General features: G+C 30.3%; 2 protein-coding genes and 1 non-coding gene across 6 annotated transcripts; 1 reads left to right on the forward strand and 2 right to left on the reverse strand.

Moving 5' to 3' along the window:
- Positions 1-1,174: 1,174 nt before the first annotated feature.
- Positions 1,175-3,998, forward strand: LOC129298072 (uncharacterized). Of its 2 annotated transcripts, none has more exons than XM_054936475.1 (8): positions 1,175-1,329; positions 1,437-1,605; positions 1,837-2,175; positions 2,264-2,310; positions 2,419-2,481; positions 3,102-3,234; positions 3,456-3,512; positions 3,622-3,998. In XM_054936475.1, exons 2-7 carry the CDS (start codon positions 1,476-1,478, stop codon positions 3,470-3,472), a joined length of 729 nt encoding a protein of 242 aa, XP_054792450.1. In that variant the 5' UTR covers positions 1,175-1,329; positions 1,437-1,475; the 3' UTR covers positions 3,473-3,512; positions 3,622-3,998. The 2 variants fall into 2 exon arrangements, with proteins under 2 accessions (XP_054792450.1, XP_054792449.1); XM_054936474.1 differs by having other exon boundaries at positions 1,188-1,329; positions 1,398-1,605.
- An 841-nt stretch (positions 3,999-4,839) lies between these two features.
- Positions 4,840-8,172, reverse strand: LOC129298073 (pentatricopeptide repeat-containing protein At4g39620, chloroplastic-like). Of its 3 annotated transcripts, none has more exons than XR_008590302.1 (3): positions 7,728-8,172; positions 6,021-7,224; positions 4,840-5,276 (listed from the first exon to the last, which is right to left on the reverse strand). XR_008590302.1 is itself a non-coding variant. In XM_054936477.1 (3 exons), the coding sequence occupies exons 1-2, from the start codon at positions 8,100-8,102 to the stop codon at positions 6,106-6,108; spliced, it is 1,494 nt and encodes a 497-aa protein (XP_054792452.1). In that variant the 5' UTR covers positions 8,103-8,172; the 3' UTR covers positions 4,840-5,276; positions 6,104-6,105. The 3 variants fall into 3 exon arrangements, 1 of the variants encoding a protein (XP_054792452.1); XR_008590301.1 differs by having other exon boundaries at positions 6,018-7,224; XM_054936477.1 differs by having other exon boundaries at positions 6,104-7,224.
- A 3,313-nt stretch (positions 8,173-11,485) lies between these two features.
- Positions 11,486-11,557, reverse strand: TRNAW-CCA (transfer RNA tryptophan (anticodon CCA)). The gene has a single exon. It is a non-coding gene; the product is annotated as a tRNA-Trp (tRNA).
- Between the last annotated feature and the right edge of the window lie 9,150 nt (positions 11,558-20,707).

The raw sequence follows: 20,707 nt of genomic DNA on the forward strand, positions 1-20,707 counted from the left end.
CCAAAAATATTCTATTGACTTTGGAAAAAGAGGGCATTTAACCCATCCTGTCTAGGTGACTTGAGTGGCCCCATATCAAAATCACCCTTCTAATTTCCACAGTATCCAACATTTGTGACAAGCTATTAAGTAGTTGAGTTTCAATCTCCGGGTAAGAAGTGGATGTCATCGCCAAGCAATTAGGTGAACCTTCCATTGTTGCTTAGTGGTACCCCACAAGAATCCTTTATTAACGTTCACAAGTATTCACTAGAAATAATGAGGTCTACATCACATGACTAGATATGGCTGAAGAGACAGAGGTGATTAGTATGCATTTGCCAGCCAAAGATAGCAAATTCACTTTCTAACTTGCAAGTCTCTTCTTGATGTTTTCAACCACCTCCTTAAAAGCATCATTTTAAACCCGTGAATGATGTAGAGTAACCCCTAAATATTTCTCCAAATTAGCAATCTAGGTAAATCCAAGCACATAATTGATCTCATTGCATCTATTACGGTTCACATTTCTAGAGTAGAAGATTCTAGTTTTTGTAGAGCTGACTTTCAACCCTGAACACGTACAGAAATTGTTAATGCATTTCATAATCACATTAGCTTGATGTAAGAAGCTTATGCAAATATTATAATGTCATCTGTACAAAATAAATGAGATATCAAAGGGCCCATTTTCTTCATTCTTATCCGCATTCACTCCCCAGATTCCATATGCATTTGGATGAGATGGGCAAGCTTTAAAAGAGTAAAAATGAAAATATATAAATTAACCTCCTAAATATTTTCAAGAACAATATTCAAAACAAATAATTACCAGAACATTAAAACATACAAAATGTGCAAAGTGGAGTTGGGAAGAGGGTTTGTTAGCACTAAGTGAAATCTAAGGTAAAGATTAATTTCATTTTATTAATAATTAATAATAATAAAGAATCCTGGTATTCAGATTAAGCTATTTAGATTAGGGCTTGGTCTGGATTTCCTTGTCAATTACGTTGTCTAGTTTAGATGTGTCACGTAAAATGGATCAACGAGATGCCCAACATAGGCACATTCCATAATCTGATCAGAGCCCAGTATGTTGTTGGGCCATGTTAATTTACAATGTTCTTCTGGGCCACCAAAGGTCTTCTTATGGCCCAGAAGTCTCCATAATTTTCATTTTGAAAGGATTTTTTTCCTCTGACGATTTCAATGTAGATGTAAAACAAAGAATTCGATTCGTCCTGCCCTAACGTTCAAAAAATTCAATCTGTGGTTCGGTTCTTCCTCCCGCAGTCTCTTTTCCCTCACAAAATTGTGATATCATCGTTCGGTGCTCATGCTTCCACAGTAAGAACTCTGTAACCCTAACTGCATTTCTCTGATTTGTAGTCTGCAGTGTGTTTCATGTTCAGCAGTTTTGCCTTTTGACTGGTGATGCGCTTTTCCCGCGGAAGCCGTTGGATCAGTGAGCGATTTGCTTCGTTAGTGTGAAAATGGCTAGACGTAGAGTCAAGAGAACCGTTCAAAAGACCGAATCGTCACCTGAAGCCAATAGAAACGGCAAGAACGAGCCCAAGGAGAGTCAAATTAAACCGCAACAAGCTCAATTCATAGACCTCGAGGGTATATTTTTCTGTGTGCTTTTTTCGTCCCTTTTGTGCTTTCTAATTGTGAAAATTAGTATAGTACCTAATTAGGTTTTGAAGCCTATTTATATGTGAAAAGGCGAAATTTTATGCCTTCGAATTTGTGGACTGGACTCCATTGAATTGCTGCTCTCCAGATCAGCAGATCTCCACATCGTTTGGTACCTTTAAGTTTTAAATTCTAACTTTAACGATTTCTGTTTACCAGTTGAGCGACAAGCTACTGCCATTAGGGCTGTGCGTAATGTGGAGGTTGAACATTTGCTGACAGAGTTGCGTTTACTTCGATCGTATTTTAGCGAGGAACAGCTCCAGACTCCGGTGCAACAAATTTTCAAAGAAATTCTCCCAAATCTTTCTGTTGTAAGTGACAAAGAGAATAAGAAGTTTGAATTGAGATGGAATGATAATGACAAGAGGATGTCCATGAGCTGTGCTGGAGGAAGAGATGTACATGCTTCTCTTCTGCAAAGACTGTCCATGGCTTTTCCTGACTTCTCTTCTGCAATGCCTCCTTTGGATGGCTTTGAATACTCTAGCAAGGCTGGTAATTTCTTTATTTTCTTCATAATTGAACCCTTTCTTTTCTTTTTCGTATAGATTTTACCTGACTATAGTTATTTGATTATTGGCAGGAAGAACAAGTTTTCTTGGTTCTGATAACTTGTATATTAAGGATTTTGTAAGTTCCGCTTATGCTTTAATTTTATGCCAGAAGCTGAAACTTATTTTGGTTAAACATTTGATTAAACTTGTTCTTTGCTAATTATATGACATGCCTGTTATTTAGAGTATGGAGGAGCCATCAGAAGCTCAGGCTCTTGCAATGCAAGAAGCTCTTCGGACTCCTGGGGTTTGTATTTTGTATCATCTTCCTCTTGTTTTATTTCTGGGCTTTGCTTCTGCGCTATTATTTTTTGTCAGGCTTCTTTATTTTCAAGTTGTAAGTAGTCATTGACCCTAGGCAATGTTTAGAACGAGATTAAATGTTTGCATCATTAATTCAAATACAGAATTTTCATATAATTTTGTCAAAATGCACAAATAATTTGCAGTTCTCTGCATGCCATATAACTGAGCTCTATGGCACAAAATTAGTTTAGTTGATGCATGTTAACTTCCAAATGCCAATTGGTCTGCACCCAGATCTTCAGAAAATCATGTAATGACTGTAAGCTAGGATATGAAGTCCGTGAAGGAATACATTACTCATAGTCCCATGCATTAATGCTTGAAAGAGTAAGCTGCATTTTTTAGTTATTAATCGAACATATCCCTGAAAATCTGGTCAACAACCTACAATAATCTTAGTAGCAAACCTGGAGAAATTGATTTCATGGGAATCAAGATAAAGAAGCAGCTTGGAATTCATTACAAACTCATATTTGTTGGCTATCAATAGAAGCTGAAGGGATTTCCAGATAGGCATTTTTCTCTTAAAGCTGGAGAAATTAGTTTGTTTGATTTATGCAGGTGAGTAGTCAAAGGTTGTCTGTTGGTATGACACCCAAAACACTTAGGCTTCCGAAACCTGGCGAGATGCTCCTCTCAGTCCATGGATCACCCCTTGGTGTTTACAAGGAGAATAACATGGATGCCATACATGGTAAGAAGGATGTTGTATCGAGCTTTTGTATATGCATAATTTTTCATGGTATTGTTTCCATATTGCAAAAAGGAGGTGTTTTTGCTTTTCGACTAACATTTGCTTATTTCTCTGAAGTCCCAAGTACCAACCTTGATGGTTTTCCTTCCAGACGCTGAGTGTTCACTTCTGTTATGTGATACTGCAAGTTCTTCTGTTCTGATATCCATTTTAATGTGCAGAGTCAGAAGAGGGTTGAGTTCCTACTATAACTCTTTAATTGGTGCTTCAGAAGCAAAGTGAGTTGTGAATATCTCAATGTGTACAAATCAACCGCATTTCATATATTATTATAAATGAGGGCTCCATACATAATAATGATTTGCCATGTCCCCCCCACTTTTCCAGACTTGCAGATTTTCCCATGACAGCAAAGTAGATTGACTAAATGTAACAATGTTGGGTCTTCCAGCTTCCAAGGATTTGGCAATGATGAGGACGAGTTCAGTCCTGCCATGGAGGCCAAGAGTTCTTGATAGTGGAGTATATTGTCTGACGTTTTGTATGGGGTTTGTATCATGAAAAATTCATAGATTGTATACCCAGTCCTTATGGACTGAATTCATGATAAAATAATTAATTTTTTCCTATTCTTAGGTAGTCAGTGTTGATTTAGCTGACTTTGGATTAAATGGATTGGTTCATGCAATTTTTAGGTGAAGCTTAACATTTTAGCTTAATATATATGTAAGCAAATAAATTGTTTATATAAATTTGGTTTTTTAGATTTGGTGCCGATAATTCACTAGCTTTGGCGGTTGTCAGGTTTGATACATCACTTTGTCACCCATGGTATTCCAATGAGGACAAACTCTCTTCAAAGACCCATGAAAGTCATGAGACGTTGCAGCAGCAGGGTTGCAAACTCCCTTCAAAGACCCATGCAGTGAATAAAATTAAACCTAACCATGAGGATTTAGAACGGAGAATATAGCTGGGTTGATGATTCCAAGAAGATATATAGAAATGAGGATGATAGCATATCTTAATTTCAAATCTCAAAGCATTGAATTTACAAGTCTTTCTCACTTATATACCTCTTATCCAATCAAAATTTATTTGAAGTGAGATTTTTTTCACATCAAGTTAAATTCACTTACACTTGGCATTTCAACAATCTTTCATTTAAGTGAGTTTACCATTAATCATATAAACATGGTCTTCTTATTACCTCAACAATTTACCAATGTTACCATGTAATAATTCAACCTAATAACACGTCTTAGACTCTTTTTTCATCACCTTTGTACTATGTTTTATCAATAATTTCAAGAAAACACAAAAATAAACACCATCACATTTTAACTCAAAATGAAGGTATTAATTATTTTTTATCATATATTTCTTCTTTAACCTAACTCTATTTGAAGTGAAACTTCTCTCCACACCAAGTCTAATCTATTCACACATGCTTAAACCTTTCCGCAGACATATCCCAGTATACTAATAAAAAAGATCAAATAAAAATTTTCATTCTTTCACAAGGCATTATAAGAAGCATCATTCTCGCTGTCATCTCATTCGATGTTCAATACTAACATCACCAATAAGGGAACATTAGTTGCCTTAGACAAGAACAAAATGGATGGAATAAGTTAAAACATAAGCCAAGCTTAGAAACAGGGTTTAGGGTTTATGTTCATGTTTCCGTTTATGAAGATCCTATTAAAAAAAATTCAGTGTTTCACTCTTGTGACAGTCCCATCCACAGACCACAGCTCTACCTAAAATAAAATTTCATCTAAATAAAGTCTTTAGTTTACATCATCCTATTAAATATCATAAATAAACGAGGGGAAAGAGGAATGGAGTTCATGTAACAATAGTCGATTCCCAAGAAGCAAATAGGCCTGAAAACTCCCCCAGCAGTAATGATCGGAGTGCTTTAAACTATCAAGCGAAAATGCACTCAACGTTCTCACAAAATTTCTTTGCAAAAAATCATGATTCGGCGTTGTTGAGCATGCAAGTAAAAGGATCAGAGTATTGAAGGTTAGCAGATCCTGAAAAACAGAAAGAAAAACTGTCATTAATATACAATGAAATACAAGAAATATGACTAGTATGGCAAATGCAGCAGCGAAAATATTAAATTCAGTCCACAAGTAGATAAAAGTTACGGAAACTGTTACAGGAAGGCTGCTAAGAAACAAAAGTTTCTCATTGAGACTGTTTAGAAACTTCGTCATTGTTAAAAACACACCCAATTAACTTAACGCTGAGATAGTATAATTTATGAATATTAACACATCCTCAGTTTTTTGTTCTTAGATAACTAACTTTCAGCTCCCAAAGTCAATTTTTCCTAGTCATCTGAAACTTCCCAAGGTTTTCCCAGCTCTAATTGTTGCATTTAGATGACTAAATTTACAAAAGGTTCTAGGTCAGATTAATATTTATGGAACAAGAAATTTCAGGCACATCAGGGGACAAAATTATTCTCACTGCCCATTGTTTCTTACTTTCTTAAGTTTTAATCTGCATGTTTTGAAGCAAAATCTTCAAGGCGTTGGTTACTGTTAAAACCAACAGCAAACCTATGAGTTTGCAAGTTAGCATGATAAAGAGAAGCCCTATTATGAGATAAGCTATTTAGTTTCAAGGAAAAATATTTTCTACAAAGTTAAGGAAAACAAAAATACTGATATAGGTCAAATGTGCATCAATTGAAAATCGGTTCTTCAGAAGAATCTTTCCATGCAGATTAGAGTGAGCTGAAAGTGGCAGCAAAGAGATCGACGTACCACCTTACAAGGGAGCTATTCTCTTTTATGCAAGTCTCCAGTAGATATATTCATTAGGAGTTTCATTCGCATGAACTGCCAACTACCTTTATAGCTGACCCTTAGCAAGATCTTGTAGTTTGCTTGAATCAGCACTAGCATTTTCTGATTTTGAAGTTGCTGGTAGAGACCCAACAGCAGCCAAAGCATCCAAGAAGAATCTCTTATTAGGGACAATACCATCTTTATCCATATGCTTTAGCAATTTAGCTAGATGCTCCTTCAAACTGGCTTTAGTATAAGCCCCATAAAGAAGTTTATACGTTGATGAATCTGGAAAAACTTGTATACTTCTTGCCCCCTCAAAAAGAGCATCAGCTTCCATGGGCAAACCATTCATGCAGTAAACATCGAGCATTGCATTTAGGGTTGAAACTTTTATCTCAACTTTTGACTCAATCAGCCCATCAAATAACTCTCTGGCTCTGGAAATGCAATCACATAGACCATACATATAGATTAGACTCTCATAAGTGACAAAGCTAGGTTTGTAACCCATCTCAGTCATCTTTTTATAAGCATTTTCTGCTTTATCCCTAAGACGTGCCCTCCCATAGTTCAAAATCATTGAATTAAATGTAGGCAGAGTTGGTTTCTCTTTGGAGCGTAATAAACTCTTGAAAACCTGTTCCATCTTATCAAATTGCTGCCTTTTCCCATATGAATCAATAAGCAGATTAAAGGTGATTATGTCAGGCTTACACTGGTTACTTTTCATTTGAGAGAGTACAGCTTCCATTTCTCGGATCATCCCATTTTTTCCGTAAGCATCCATGACACCATTAAAAGTGTAAATGTCAGGTGAAACAATGCTCTCATTGAGGTCTTTAAACAAGAAATTTACTCGATCCACATCCCGAGCTTGGGCAAAAGCTCTCAACAGAATGTTGTATGTTACAATGTTGGGTTTACATCGTTCCATTCCTTTCATCTTCTCAAAGTAACCAAGAGCTTTGGCTAAAGCCTTTGTTTTATCCCGTGAATGAAGATGGGCTGTGATGAGTGCATTATAGACTGAAGTATCTGGGCGGCAGCCAGTATTGCGCATCTCCGTAAAAAGCCACATAGCCAGTCTCGTTTGTCCTTTCTTTCCCATTACTGATATTAATTTTGAGTAAACCCCATTATCAGCAACATACCAGCGTTGCTTCTGCATCCATCTGAAAACCTGAATATTAAACACTTTGAGACAAACATATAGCTGCTGAAATTGTAAAATATCATAGCTATTTTTCTGTGCTCCTTTTTACTTTTAATACCCAGCATGTGCTAAATGGTGATATGGAGTAGCTTATTAAGTACATAATGCATCAGCCAACTACGTCATGAACCAAAGAAACACATCAGTAGAGTGATGTGGTGAATTTCTGTTAAAACCATGTCTGGCAAATGTGACTCCTAAAACTTTGCTGGAAACATATAGTAAACTGAACTGTTCAATCATTCGCATGAAAAGAAAATTGATGTCCAAGTTTAAAAACCCTACAAATTCGGGTTATCTCCCAGTCCCACTGACTGAATATTTCGGCACTACCAATCTTGGAGATATGGTAGCAGAGAAATACCAATCAGATAATCTCATTATCAGTTATCGACAAAGGTACAGATAAAGCAGAACCAACTAATTTATATTACCGAGATATTGTCTAAGATTGAAAGAACGAAACTAACCTCAAGGCATTGCAGCCAATTATCATGCTTTCCAAGCTCTTCAAACAGCAGAAAGCAGTGCTCGGTTCTTACCAGCTTCACATACTTGTTCAATGTCTTCAATATCGGCTCTCTGTCACTAAACTTGCCCATAAGCAAGCGAACCAGCTCTTGAGCTTCGGATTTGTCACTGGATTTACTCTTGCGACTGACGGAAACGCATGAAATTCGGATTGTGGGTGTAGCCAGTTGAAACCGTGATGGCTGGATTCGCCTGCAATTGGGCAATGGATAAGAAAGAGAAGACGTGGGAATTTGGGAAAGCTGCAAAGAGTGGCATTGAAATGGATTCGAAGCCATTCCTAATTTTCCAGAATATTTACTGATACAAGCCATGAGGATGCGTGTGCCTTGTAGTCGTAGGCTTGTAGCGCATATGAAGAGGAACGAGAAGATAGGTTGAGCGTTGCCGATTAAAAAAAAAAAAAAAACGGACGATGTGTTTTGCGACAAAATAATATCTAAAACAAATTGAAATTCCCAGATTCTGTGACACGGGGTAACTTGGGGCCTGTTTGTTGTCTGTTTTCAAAATGTATTTTTTAAAATAAAAAAATTTAAAAATTTAAATAAATATTTTTCATTTAGTTATTTTTAAAACTGTTTTCATTAAAATAAATTCAAGTTATTTTCGTTTTACTTTTTTTATTTTTAAAATATATTACATTTAATTATTAAAAATTATAATTATCTTGACTAATTTATATTATTTATTACCACTACTAACAACCTATAACCATTATTATTAGTCTATTTTTAATTTTAAAATTATTTTTAATTGATATAACCAAACAAATTTTTATTTTATTTTATTTTAAAAATAATTTTAAAAATTGTATTATAAAATAATTTTTAAAAATAAAAAAAAATGAAAACATAAATCAAACAAGCCCTTGATATTTTTGAATCTATATTATTTTTATTACTCATACATATCCTCTTATTAAAAAAATAATATTTAAAACATAATTAGGAACTAAATATGAGTATTTTTTAATGAGAATTTGAACTTGTTTCATTACCTTATGATGCACTAATTCTTTTTACTGAATCAAACTTTTCATTCATTGAATTTACATTTTAATTCTTTGTAATAATTAGTGTTATTTTACTATTTTTAACATACATCCTTCTCTACAATTGTTATAGTAAAAAGGTAAATATATTAATAAAAGAAAAAAGAAGTCCACAAAGTAAGCATTAATATACAAGTTTATTAAAATAATGAGGAAAAGAATATAGAGAAAAAATTGAGATTACATTTCTAAAGGCTGGAGTTGTTAAAGTTATGCAAAAGCTTCGAAATGTTTTGATTTATGAGGGGTTGTCGATTAGGATAAAAGCAAACTCTCTTATTATGTTTAATCTTCAAATTTCCTTAACTTGCAAAGTTTTCCAAGATGATTCAAATTAAAGAGAAGAAGTTTTTGATCTAGAACAAGAGGTTGCAAACATAAAAAGCTAAGAAGTGATATAGGGAAATAGCTTTAAATTTGCAGAGAAGCAATTCAATCTATCTCTCATAGTTGAGTAATAAAGAGACAACACCATAAATTCTTTTTTCTTTTCTTTTAAAGATAGTAAATTGAATTTCCTAACTTATAAACTGAAATCAATCGAAGGTTGGCAAAAGAAAGTGAAGATCTTTCTTTTGTGACGATGTAGTCTATAGCTTCTTTTATATTGCACCCATTATTACATATCTGCATGCACCTTTTAAAAAGAAATATTGTTCATTAAAGTAGTGAATAACCTGCATAGCTAGAATTATCTTCCTTTCCATTGAGAGCTTGATTTATATTATACCAGATCAAGTGAAAAATGAAGGTAAATGTATTCCACATTCTAAAACTTTTGATTCTTGAGCAAAGATTTAGAAATCTGTAAGATCTAGAAGACAAGACCATGGGTAGAGATGTTTGAGGAATAAATGGATAATGAGCCAAACCATATATAGTTCTTGTGTAGGGGTAATCACAAAAGGTGTAATGATATAAAGTCTCTTGTAAATCAGAATCAAATGCACACTAAAATGTAAAATTAAGATGATGCTTGCACGGTGGGGTATCTTAATTGTAGAAATTGAAATACTCTTACCATTAGCCTATGTAATATCATTTTTTTTTTTTGGGACAATCACCTATATACTATCAATCTGGGGAAATTTGTAGATCTTGTGTGTGTGTGTGTGTGTGTGTGAAATCTTTGATCCAAAATTGTGGTTTTCTGATTGCCTTGTGATATTCTAACTCAAAAAATGACAAAGATAAATGAATAGTTCTTTGGTGTGTGCGTGTGTGTGTAAAATCTTTGATTTAAAATGGTGGTTTTCTGATTGCGTTATGATACTCTAACTTAAAAAATAACTAAGATAAATGACTATTCTAGTTACTCTTATAGATCTGAAAGGCAACATGAAAAATATAAACATGAGGTATGTATTAGTAATTGCCCTAAGCCTCTAAGCACGCGTGTTTCGCCTTTTCATTGGTTAAAAATTAATTTATTAAAAGTTCATTTGATAAAAATTAATTTAATAAAAGTTATTTATTATAACAAAATTTATATTTAAATATATTTTTTAAAAAATGAGTTTGTAAACTAAAAATTATTTGGATTATATATAGTGAAATATGTTTGTGTATGTGCAATTACCATATTGATTTATGATTATTTATAATTTTTATTATATTATGTTAGAAATGTTTAAAAAATGTAATAAAAATTTTAAATAATATAAAATTTGATATGTTAAATAATAAAAATAAAAATAATATGAAGTTTTAAAAATTGGCACTTACAAATAGCTCATAGAGAGACAAATGTATAAATCAACAACTAAAAAATAATATAAAGTTTAAAAAATGAGCACCTACAATTAGCACCAAGTTGAGAAGAAGAGGGGTAGTGATTGGAGGTGGATAAGTCATGCTAAAAGAAAGAAGGCATCCACATCGTGTGGCTTGTGGTGTTTTAAGGGTATAATGGAAAAATAATATAAGGAGAATGACATTGGAGGCTTTAAAAAGAAAAATTATTATAATAAAAGCCTATCAATTTTGTATCAAATATAGTGTTGTGAAAACACGAACATATTGTTGTGAAAAATTGAGCATTAACTTGTTAAATTTATGAGAAAAAACTAACAAAAAATATAAGTTAAGATTCAGATTTTTACAATATGTTCTTTTTTACACAATATAATATTTGATGCAAAATTTATAAGTTTTTATTGTAATAATTTTTTCTTTTAATATCTTTAATGTCATTCCCCCTAATAAGTTTTGACTCACTCATTAATGCCCATCTGTCACATTTAAGATGAAAAGTTTTAATTTTTTAAATTGAATGAAAGTACATTTAAAATTTTTTAGAATGAACTTTTGAAGAGAAAATGTAAACCAAACAATCAAACAACCTCCCACGTTTCAAAGTGAAAAAGTACTTTTGAGATGTTAGAAAGTTGAAGTTCAAACTTTGTCTAAATAATTTTGTGATATTAAAGTTAATGCATTTCTCTCATATTTAACGCTAGCTTATAAATTAAAATTGAAAACATCGTAGTAGTAAAAGGATCCACAAATTCAGAGGAGAGCTAATTATAAATAGAAAATTAAAATTAAGCGAAGAGCTGTCCTAATGAAAATGATGCGGCAGAGTCACGCATCCTCTCCTTGTGGTTAAATCAAATGATCGATAAGGACAAAAATAATGGGAATTGAACCCGACGTGAATCGAACACGCAACCTTCTGATCTGGAGTCAGACGCGCTACCATTGCGCCACGGATCCACTGTCGAGGACACTCTTGCGTAAATAAATAAGTAACGTTTTTGAAAATGTCTTTTTTCACCCAAAATTTAGTTAAAATAAAAGGAAATGTAATCTTTGAACAGATAATTACATACAAGTTCCATATAAAAAAAGTAAATTACTATAATAATTGAACTAAAATTATTAATAATACATTTTGTGTGAGACTTCAAACATTATTCTCACATCTTTAAAAGAAGAAAGAAAAAGTCGATAAACTTGCTATAATCTCAACTTGACTTATAAATTTTGTTCCATTCTTTTTTGTTGAGACAATTCTATTTGAGATACACATTAAATAAAAATACTTTTTAGCAAAAAATTAAATTTAAATTTAGTATATTATGAGGAATTAACTAGCTTCCTCCACTACCTACATATTGCATAGATTTTGAAAAATAAATTATAGTCTTTATTATGACTTATTGTAATGAGTATTATAGCTTTAGATTGCTATAAATTTTACATTAAATATATTAAACTAAATATTGTTGACAGGTACAATGTTCCATGTAAATTCAAGTATATTGCACTGCGTGGCTGCAAATTTCACTTCTGACGAACTAGGGATAATTGAAAACCTTCAATAACGGTAATCTTAACTAGGTTATTTTTAATTATTTTTTTCGTCCCTATATATAAGATGTTTTAATCAAATAATATAAAACAATAAAAATTAGTTATTTAATTAAAAGTATAGTAACATGTCAATTTTACCTCTCATTATTGTAAATACAAAATGAATCTCTTTTTTTAAAGTAAATTAATAAGAATATTTATTTTTTAATTTAATAAGAGTACAATAAACTATTCATTAAAAAAATATTTAATAATTTTTATATTTATAAATAAAAAATGTTTTAAATTTTTTTTTTATATATAAAGGCGGAAGAGTAGTTAAAAACACGCTGCCTACAAAATTTAAGGCAAGGCAAAATTAATAATTTGTTCCATAAACTATCTTGACTTGAAAAGCAGTTAGAGTTGATATTATTATATTCATGGATATTATCTCGAGAGAGAGAGAGAGAGAGAGAGATATATATATATATATATATTATTATTATTATTTATAGGCAACGTATAATGCTTTGTTCAGACAATCTTATCACATGAAGATATGATATGAATGAAATGTATTAAAAAAATTAAAATAAAAATAAATTAAATTACTTTATAAGCATAATAAAAATTTTGATATTACATTGTTATAAATATAAAAATCATTACATCTTCATAAATGTTATAAATTATAACTCTCAATTTTATAAATTAATTTTCTATTTTCTGTCGTGAACATGGTTGACCTCTTTTCATTTTAATTATTTTATTTTATTTTTATTTCTGCTTGAGAAAACCAAGGCTCACGGATCCACATTTTTTCAATTAAAAAGTGAGCCCCTTTTTTGGAAAAACCGTGAAAAAAAATGTGGCTCGCCACTTAATGAGCCACGGTTTTTTGGAAACTGTGGCTGTTACTGAGTTATTTTATATTCTCGTCTTTCATTCAGTTTTCAACCTTCGCGCTCTCTCTTCTCCTCTCAGGTGCATGCTAGTTTTGCTTATATTTTTTTTTTTCTATTTTTAAGTCATATTTTTATATTTAAAAAAATATTTAAGTAGACTAAATATATCATATTATTTAAAGTCTATCAAATTAAAATATTTCAAATAATTTAAATAAAATTTTATATAACATTTTTTTAATTAATTTTATTGTTATAATAAAATATACATTTGATTTCTTATATTTTCTCTCTCTATTATCATTGATATCAAAATTAATTTATATTTAATTTTATTTAAATATGATTTTTATTGAATAAACTATAAATGATGTAGTGCATCCGAGCTATTTAAGTATTTCTCTTATATTTAATATTTTTACTATATGTTTTCATATATTTTCAGGCACTTGATAAATTCTTTAACTTATTACAAATATTTGGCATTTCACACTTAAAGTAATTTGTTTTTTATTTAATGTTATATTTAAATGTTTGAATATATAAAATATCATGTATAGCTCTTAGTTTGTTTTTTTTTAATATACATTTGATGTTTATGGATGGATAAATTATTAATTAAATATTTGATCTTTTAGGATGAAATATGACATGAATTTACATAGTTTTATTTTATTAAATTTAAATTTTTATTTCATATTTTTATTTTATATATTGAATAATTTACATTTTTAAATTATGTTTAAATTAATTTTTTTGATTTGCTTAAATTTATGCTGTAAATGTTGAGATTTTTATTTTTACATTGTTTATATTTATTTAAATAATAAAAAATATATTTAAATTTTATGCTTAAATATAATAAGTTGTAAATATTCTTTTTATATATAAATAGATAAATATTGGATATCTAAACTTCACAACATAAGAGAATATATGAATGGTTTGGAAGAATTTTTGAATTTTGCTTTTGTTAATAATGGTGTTGAGGGTAAAATAATTTATTTTTTTAAAATAAAATATTCCTCCTCTCTCTGTGTGTGTCTGTGGGGGGGGGGGTTTACATGGTAAAAAACGGTGTCACCTTCTAATGATAGAGTAATGTTGGATGCTTTTAATGAATACTTAAACCAAAGCCAAGAAGGGACACCCGTACAGTAAGAGGAGACATCCATGCAACAAGAAGAGTTTAGAGAATAAGAACCTATACAAAGATAAAGGCACACTTATTATAGACAAGGTGCTAAAAAATAGGATTTTAAGTGATTGTTATGGGTATTTAAAGTTAATATTTTATTTTTTGTGTACATTTTCTTGAATTTTTTTTATGATAATGTTTTTAGATGAAAGTGAAAATACTTTCACTCAATGCTTAAAAGCAAAAGATGTGTTTTTGCTTCAAAATAGTAAAAAATTCACGTGGAGTAAAATATACTCAATCAACCAGTTAGAGATACCAGCAGGCTCTTGACAAGTTTTTTAGGAATTCTTGTGATTGATCACAATAATTTTTCATTAAGATATCTTGATTAACATAGGGTTCCTGACATAATGAAGGATCATGATTATAAAAATATTGTCAAGGTAATTAGAAGAAAAATGATGTTTCTTTTCATAATTGTCATTAACTATAATTAATATATTTTATATCTTATGCAGGGTCATTTTTCAGTTGATGATTTCGAGCACAAAAAATTTATTCTAAAAGCAATGGGAAAAAAAGTGAAAAGAATCAAAATGTAATTTTACAAAAACAATCAAGATATTACTAAATCAATAGAAGAATGCTGTGTTAAATCGTGTCTCTAGAGAGGATTGGGCAACATTTGTTGATTGTCGTGCAAATCCTAACATGAAAGTAAGATTTTGTTTTTAAATAATTTTTTTCTCAAAATAAAATTCATTTATTAATAATAATTATTTTTATAGATGATTTCATGAAAAAATACTATAAGTAGGGGTTATTTGAAAATTCACTATATGAGTGAAATTCTTAATTCCGCCAGGAGAGGGGGTTATATGGTATTTTTTAATTTTTCACTTTAAATATTTTTATTCAATAACAAGATATTTTTTTCATAGGAAGAAGAAGATGGATGATAAGTGAGCTTTGTGGAGCTTTATAAAGCAACTCATTTAAATAAAAGGTAATTTTTTAATGAAAAATAGCTGTAGCCATTGTAAGATAATAATTATTTGCTTAAAAAATAATTAAAAAATTAAATTAACAATTCAAACTTTTTTCTAATTTCTCTTTTTCTAATTAGGAAAAACAAAGGAATATGAAAGTCAGCATTCATCATATTCTAGTGCTGGTAATGATATTTTAATGCAAGCTTTAGGCTCAAATCACTATGAACGTGTGAGGGGATTGGGATTAGATTCAACATTGATACAAGTATTCAGACGTTCTCATTCAAATCAAGGTAGATCAAATCCCTTTGTAGAAAATGAACTTGATCAAATGAGAGTAAGGGTGTCACAAGTGGAGGACCAAAACAAGAAATTGCAAGAAGAGTTGGCTCTAGAAAGAGAAAGAATGACTCTAAAAAGAGAAAGGAAGGAATGATTTCTAGCTATGCAAAAGGAAATGAAAGAAAAATTAATGTGGTTGATGGAAGAGGTGAAATGGCAAGTGTGACACTTTAATTCAATAAATATGCTCAACTTGTTTTATTTATACTTTTTTCATCCTATATTTTCTAATGCTACATATTTATTTTTATTTGTAGGATTCATCTTGTAATGCTAGTTCAAACAATAGAACAAGTATGAATTTGAACAATTCTCTATGTTCTTTTCATGGGTGAAGTTTTTTACTTGAAATTATTATTTATAATGAACTAATGAATATTTGTTTCTTTTGTTTTCCTTATGCTTAACTTTGTTAAAACTTTGATAAACAATTTCACATCAAGTTATTTTCCAATTAATAATATTTTCTTCATGGGTGTGATAGGTTATTAATAATATATAAATTATTTGTATTAAAATTAATAACTTAACTTTCATTAACTTAAACTTAAATTTATTTAACAAATAAAAAACATATTTATTAGAGATATAATATAATTATTATTATATAATTATTTTTTAGTTAAAATTAATACTATGAATTTTATTTAGCAATAAATTTGCATAATAAATATAGTTAAGTGTATAATGATTATGTTATTAGAATAATTCATCTGCAATCATTAATACAAATATGTTATTTTTATTGTTATACAGTATCATACAAAACAATTTAATTTAATTATTAAGACAAACAATTTAATTTTTTTAGAAATTAATTAATGGGTTAAAATTAATCCTATAAATTTTATTTAGCAATTAATTTGCATGAAAAATACAGTTAATTATGTAATAATTTTTTTATTAGGACAATTCAATTATTCCCAATCATTAATAAAATTATTTCATTTTGTTAGTATAAAATAAAAATTAAAATAATTAACTTTAATTATTTTTGAAAACTAATAATGGGTGTCCTTTTTTTATTAAAATAATGGCATCAGCCACAATTTTTGTACAAAACGTGACTAGATCCAATCGGCGTTTTTGTCCAAAAACGAGACTTTGTTTTTTATTAAAATAATGAAATCAATCACGTTTTTGTCCAAAAATGTGGCTGATTGCTGGAACCAAACCACGTTTCTGTCTAAAAATGTGGCTTGGTTTTTATTAAAATAATGGCATCAGCCATGTTTTTGGAATCCTGATTTTTGTTTATAAGTGGGATGTTTTTGCCTTCATTTGTTTGCTCGTCTTCTCATTTCTTCTTCGTGTCATTTCTTTTGATCTCTTCTCTGGCTCTCTTCAATCTTTGACATCATTTCTTCATGTACGTTATTTACAATTTCATTCTTTTTCTTCTTTATCTCATTTCTTATTCTATTCGTGTTTCTTATTTTACCTGTGTGTTCTCATTTTTCATTAAATATCATGTTAATTTTTTTTAGTAAGTTCACAAGTTATCATAATTTCATGTCAGTAGTTTTTCACTTAGTTACAGTTCTTCGTTTGATTTAAATTTTTTAATTATATTTTTATTTTTTTATAGGTTGAAAATGTTTGATATTAATATGATATTTAAAATATTGACTAAAAATATTTTAAACCATAAATTTTATAAGTAGAAACATAAATATATACTTCTACATCAACCAGCAACGGATTAATCTTTTGGATAAATATGTACTAATATTGTAAATAAATTGTATTAATAATTTGATGATAAAATAAATAAAATTTAGTTATTAAAAATTATTTTAAAATTAAATTGTGCAAAATATTTTTAAATATTGCAGAAAAATAATAATAGAATATAATAATTTGTAATATTTAAATATCTGAAATTTTTTTTGAAATATTTAAATTACTAAAAAATTTGCTAAATTTTATTTACTAATATAAGCCAGTAGCCACGTTTTTCAGAAAAAATTGATTTTAATATAATAATATATAATATTTAAATCACTGAAAATTTTTTTGAAATATTAAAATTATCAAAAAAATTGCTATTTTTTAAAATATAAGCCAGTAGCCATGTTTTTTTTTTTTTTTTATAGAAACATGGCTTTGAGCCACATTTTTTTTGGCTATTGCTGAAGTCTTACAAGTTGTCAGATATGAACAATAGCCATGATTTTGACAGAAACTATGGTTTTTAGCCACGTTTTTTTTTTAAAAACCATGGTTAGATTCTTCCCACGATTGATATAGTCGCGTTTTTTTTTTTTTTTTTTTACAATTGTTGCTAGGGAGCTTTGCAAACGCAGCTATTGAACAAACGAAACTGTGCCAAATTACAAGTTTAGGTGTATCCTTTTTGGCAACCAAGTGGCGCAAAAAGATAACTCAACTCTGAGTTTGTAAAGGAGGTAATAGCAAGAAAAATTAAATGAATCATATTTCACATTAAATGATGATGAAGATATATAAAAAAAGGGAAATGGAGAAGCACAGAATAAAAGGAACCTTTATTATATGTAGGAAAAACATTATGATAGGTCCCTATAATTTCATGTCGTTTTAGTTGTAATCCTTGAAGTTTGTTTTCATTTTTTCTGGTCTTTATAGTTTCATGTCATTTTGGTTTTAGTCCTTGAAGTTTGTTTTTGTTGTGCTGGTACCTATAATTTCTGCTGTCCAAAACTTTAATCCCTCCCATCATTAATATTGTCAAAAATGCTGAGATGTAATTAACACCGTTAATTATTATGCAGAGGTGTTATTCTTATGTTTTGTTGGCAATATGAGTTATTAGTTATTAGGTTTTTATTTTCCCTAGCCCATAAGATAAACTACAGACGTCAGCGAAGGGCTGCTTCAAAGATGGACACTTGGTTGCTTCGATTGGAAGACGTAATGAGGAGATATGGTCAGTGAACTTGGGATGCAGAGAGGATGGACAGGGTAGAGGAGATGCTGCGACGACTGATTGTGTGAGGTTTCTTAATCACAAGTATGTGCCAACTAAGTATAAGAATAACATCTCTGTATAATAATTAACAATGTTAATAACACTCAACATTTTTGACAATGTTAATGATGGGAGGGACTAAAGTTTTGGACGGCTAAATTATGAGGATTAGGAACAACAAAAACAAACTTTGAGGACTAAAACCAAAGTGATATAAAACTATAGGGATTAGGAATAACGAAAACAAACTTCAGAGATCAAAATCAAAATGACATGAAACTACAGGACCTATCATTGTGTTTTCCCTTATATATATATATATATGATCAGCGATGCAAGGGGTTGGGACCGGTGTGAACGAGGCGTTGCTGATCATTTTCAGTACCGCCTGACAAGTGAGAGTGACAGAGACGGTGGTGGCAGCGGCGGCGGAGGAAAGGGGCGAAGTCAAATGTGGAAGCGATCAAGTTCCTTTCGGGAGGCAAAGACAAGTTTGAAATGAGAGTGATGAAGGAGACATGAGAAGTAATGAAGAAGAAGAAGACGGGGGAAAGATAGAGAAGAATGAGACGAAGCAGAACATGGGAGTCTCATCGCCATGGCCATCCAAGGACATGGAAACAAGAGACTTTTGCTTTGCAGAAATAAGAAGAGGAACTAAGATTTGCGAATGCTAATGTATAATTAAGAATATTATTGGTCTTTAGGTCTCCAATGCTCTACTCTCCAACATCGCGTCCCCCCAGTTATTTTTTATTATTAGATTATATATAAAATGAGACATTTTAATATTTTAAGATAATGAAACAATGTATTAAAAAAACACACACACACTAAAATTGTGCCGTTTTGATTTTTTTTTTTTGAGAAAACTGTTAACAAATTAAAACTGTACGATTTAATCACTGAAAGATACCAAGATACCTTTCATTTTATATAAAATCTATTGATCAAAAGAAAAAAATTGAGAAATTGAGACATTATATAAAATAATAATAATAAGGCAAGGTATTAGAGGTTAATAATAATAATATTTATTATTGTTGTTGTTATATTGCCTTATGAGACATATGGGGGCGGGAGAAGCTAGCTTTGCTTCCTCAAGACTCTGAAGCTTGAAAATTTGATTCTGATATATATATATATATATATATATATATGCGCTAATAAAGGTTTTATTTGCGGAGAGGGGAAAATTGTCCAGAATTTTTCTTCCAACGATGCTTCCTTTGCATTCGAGCAAGTATCATTTTGTCAAAGTCAACCAATGCACACGCACACACATTATTATGACCATTTGACCAGAACAAGGACTAGCCTATGTTTAAATTCTTGACAAGTTAGGCATTAAAATAACCTAGAGAGAGTTTATCCAGTGAGGATATTGCTGGGATCTTTATGAAAAGATAAATGAGTTATTTTTATTGTTTTCAGAGTTTTGTAAGAAAAAAGTGTTAAAATTGCATTGATTATGACCATTATGGAAAGCTTGTAAGAAAGAGGGAGAGGGTGAGGAACTTGGCTTGACGTTGAATGTTCATTTTGGAAGTCCGGGGGGACCTTACTATTTGAAAATAAACAACACAAACTTGTGAAGTTGGCACTTGGCATGGGTGCTTCATCACATTAATAGTCAATTAACTAATGTATCTGGTACACAATATAGGACAATAGTAATTATTTCAGATTATAAAAAAAAATTAGTTGAAATTTTAATATTTTAAAAATGGTACATCTTTTCAATTATATTCTTATTAAATAGAGAAAATCACACTCAAGGGCCCTATCTAGAACATATTATTAGCAAAAAGGGATCCTAAAATTTTGAATTCTCTCAAGACACCCAAAGGACCTAAATGAAAATAAGATTTAAGAAAAAACAAAAAAAAACCCTATTAAAAGGAATCTTGAACTGCCACTTGTTAATTACTTATAATTACTTATCAATATATGAATGTATGCTTGATGCAACAAGTCCATCACCTATGAAAAATTATACCAAATGTTGATCTTGTTGCAACAAGCATGCATTCAGGTTAAAAAAAACTTATAAAACTGTTAATATAAATTAACTTGCAAGTTGTGAGTTGGCTTGCCACGAGTGCAAGTTGGAAAAACTTGCTTCCTAACAAGTTGGTATTTCCCCAACATTGGCAAGTCAACTCACCATTAATATAATTATTTTTTTTTAAAAAAAGCAAATCTATCAAGTAACATGTTTCAAATAAAAACAAAACT

This window comes from Prosopis cineraria, unplaced genomic scaffold (genome assembly GCF_029017545.1).
Source record: "Prosopis cineraria cultivar Desert tree isolate PC_DT_omini unplaced genomic scaffold, ASM2901754v1 PC701, whole genome shotgun sequence".
In the NCBI taxonomy this organism is placed as follows: Eukaryota; Viridiplantae; Streptophyta; class Magnoliopsida; order Fabales; family Fabaceae; genus Prosopis; species Prosopis cineraria.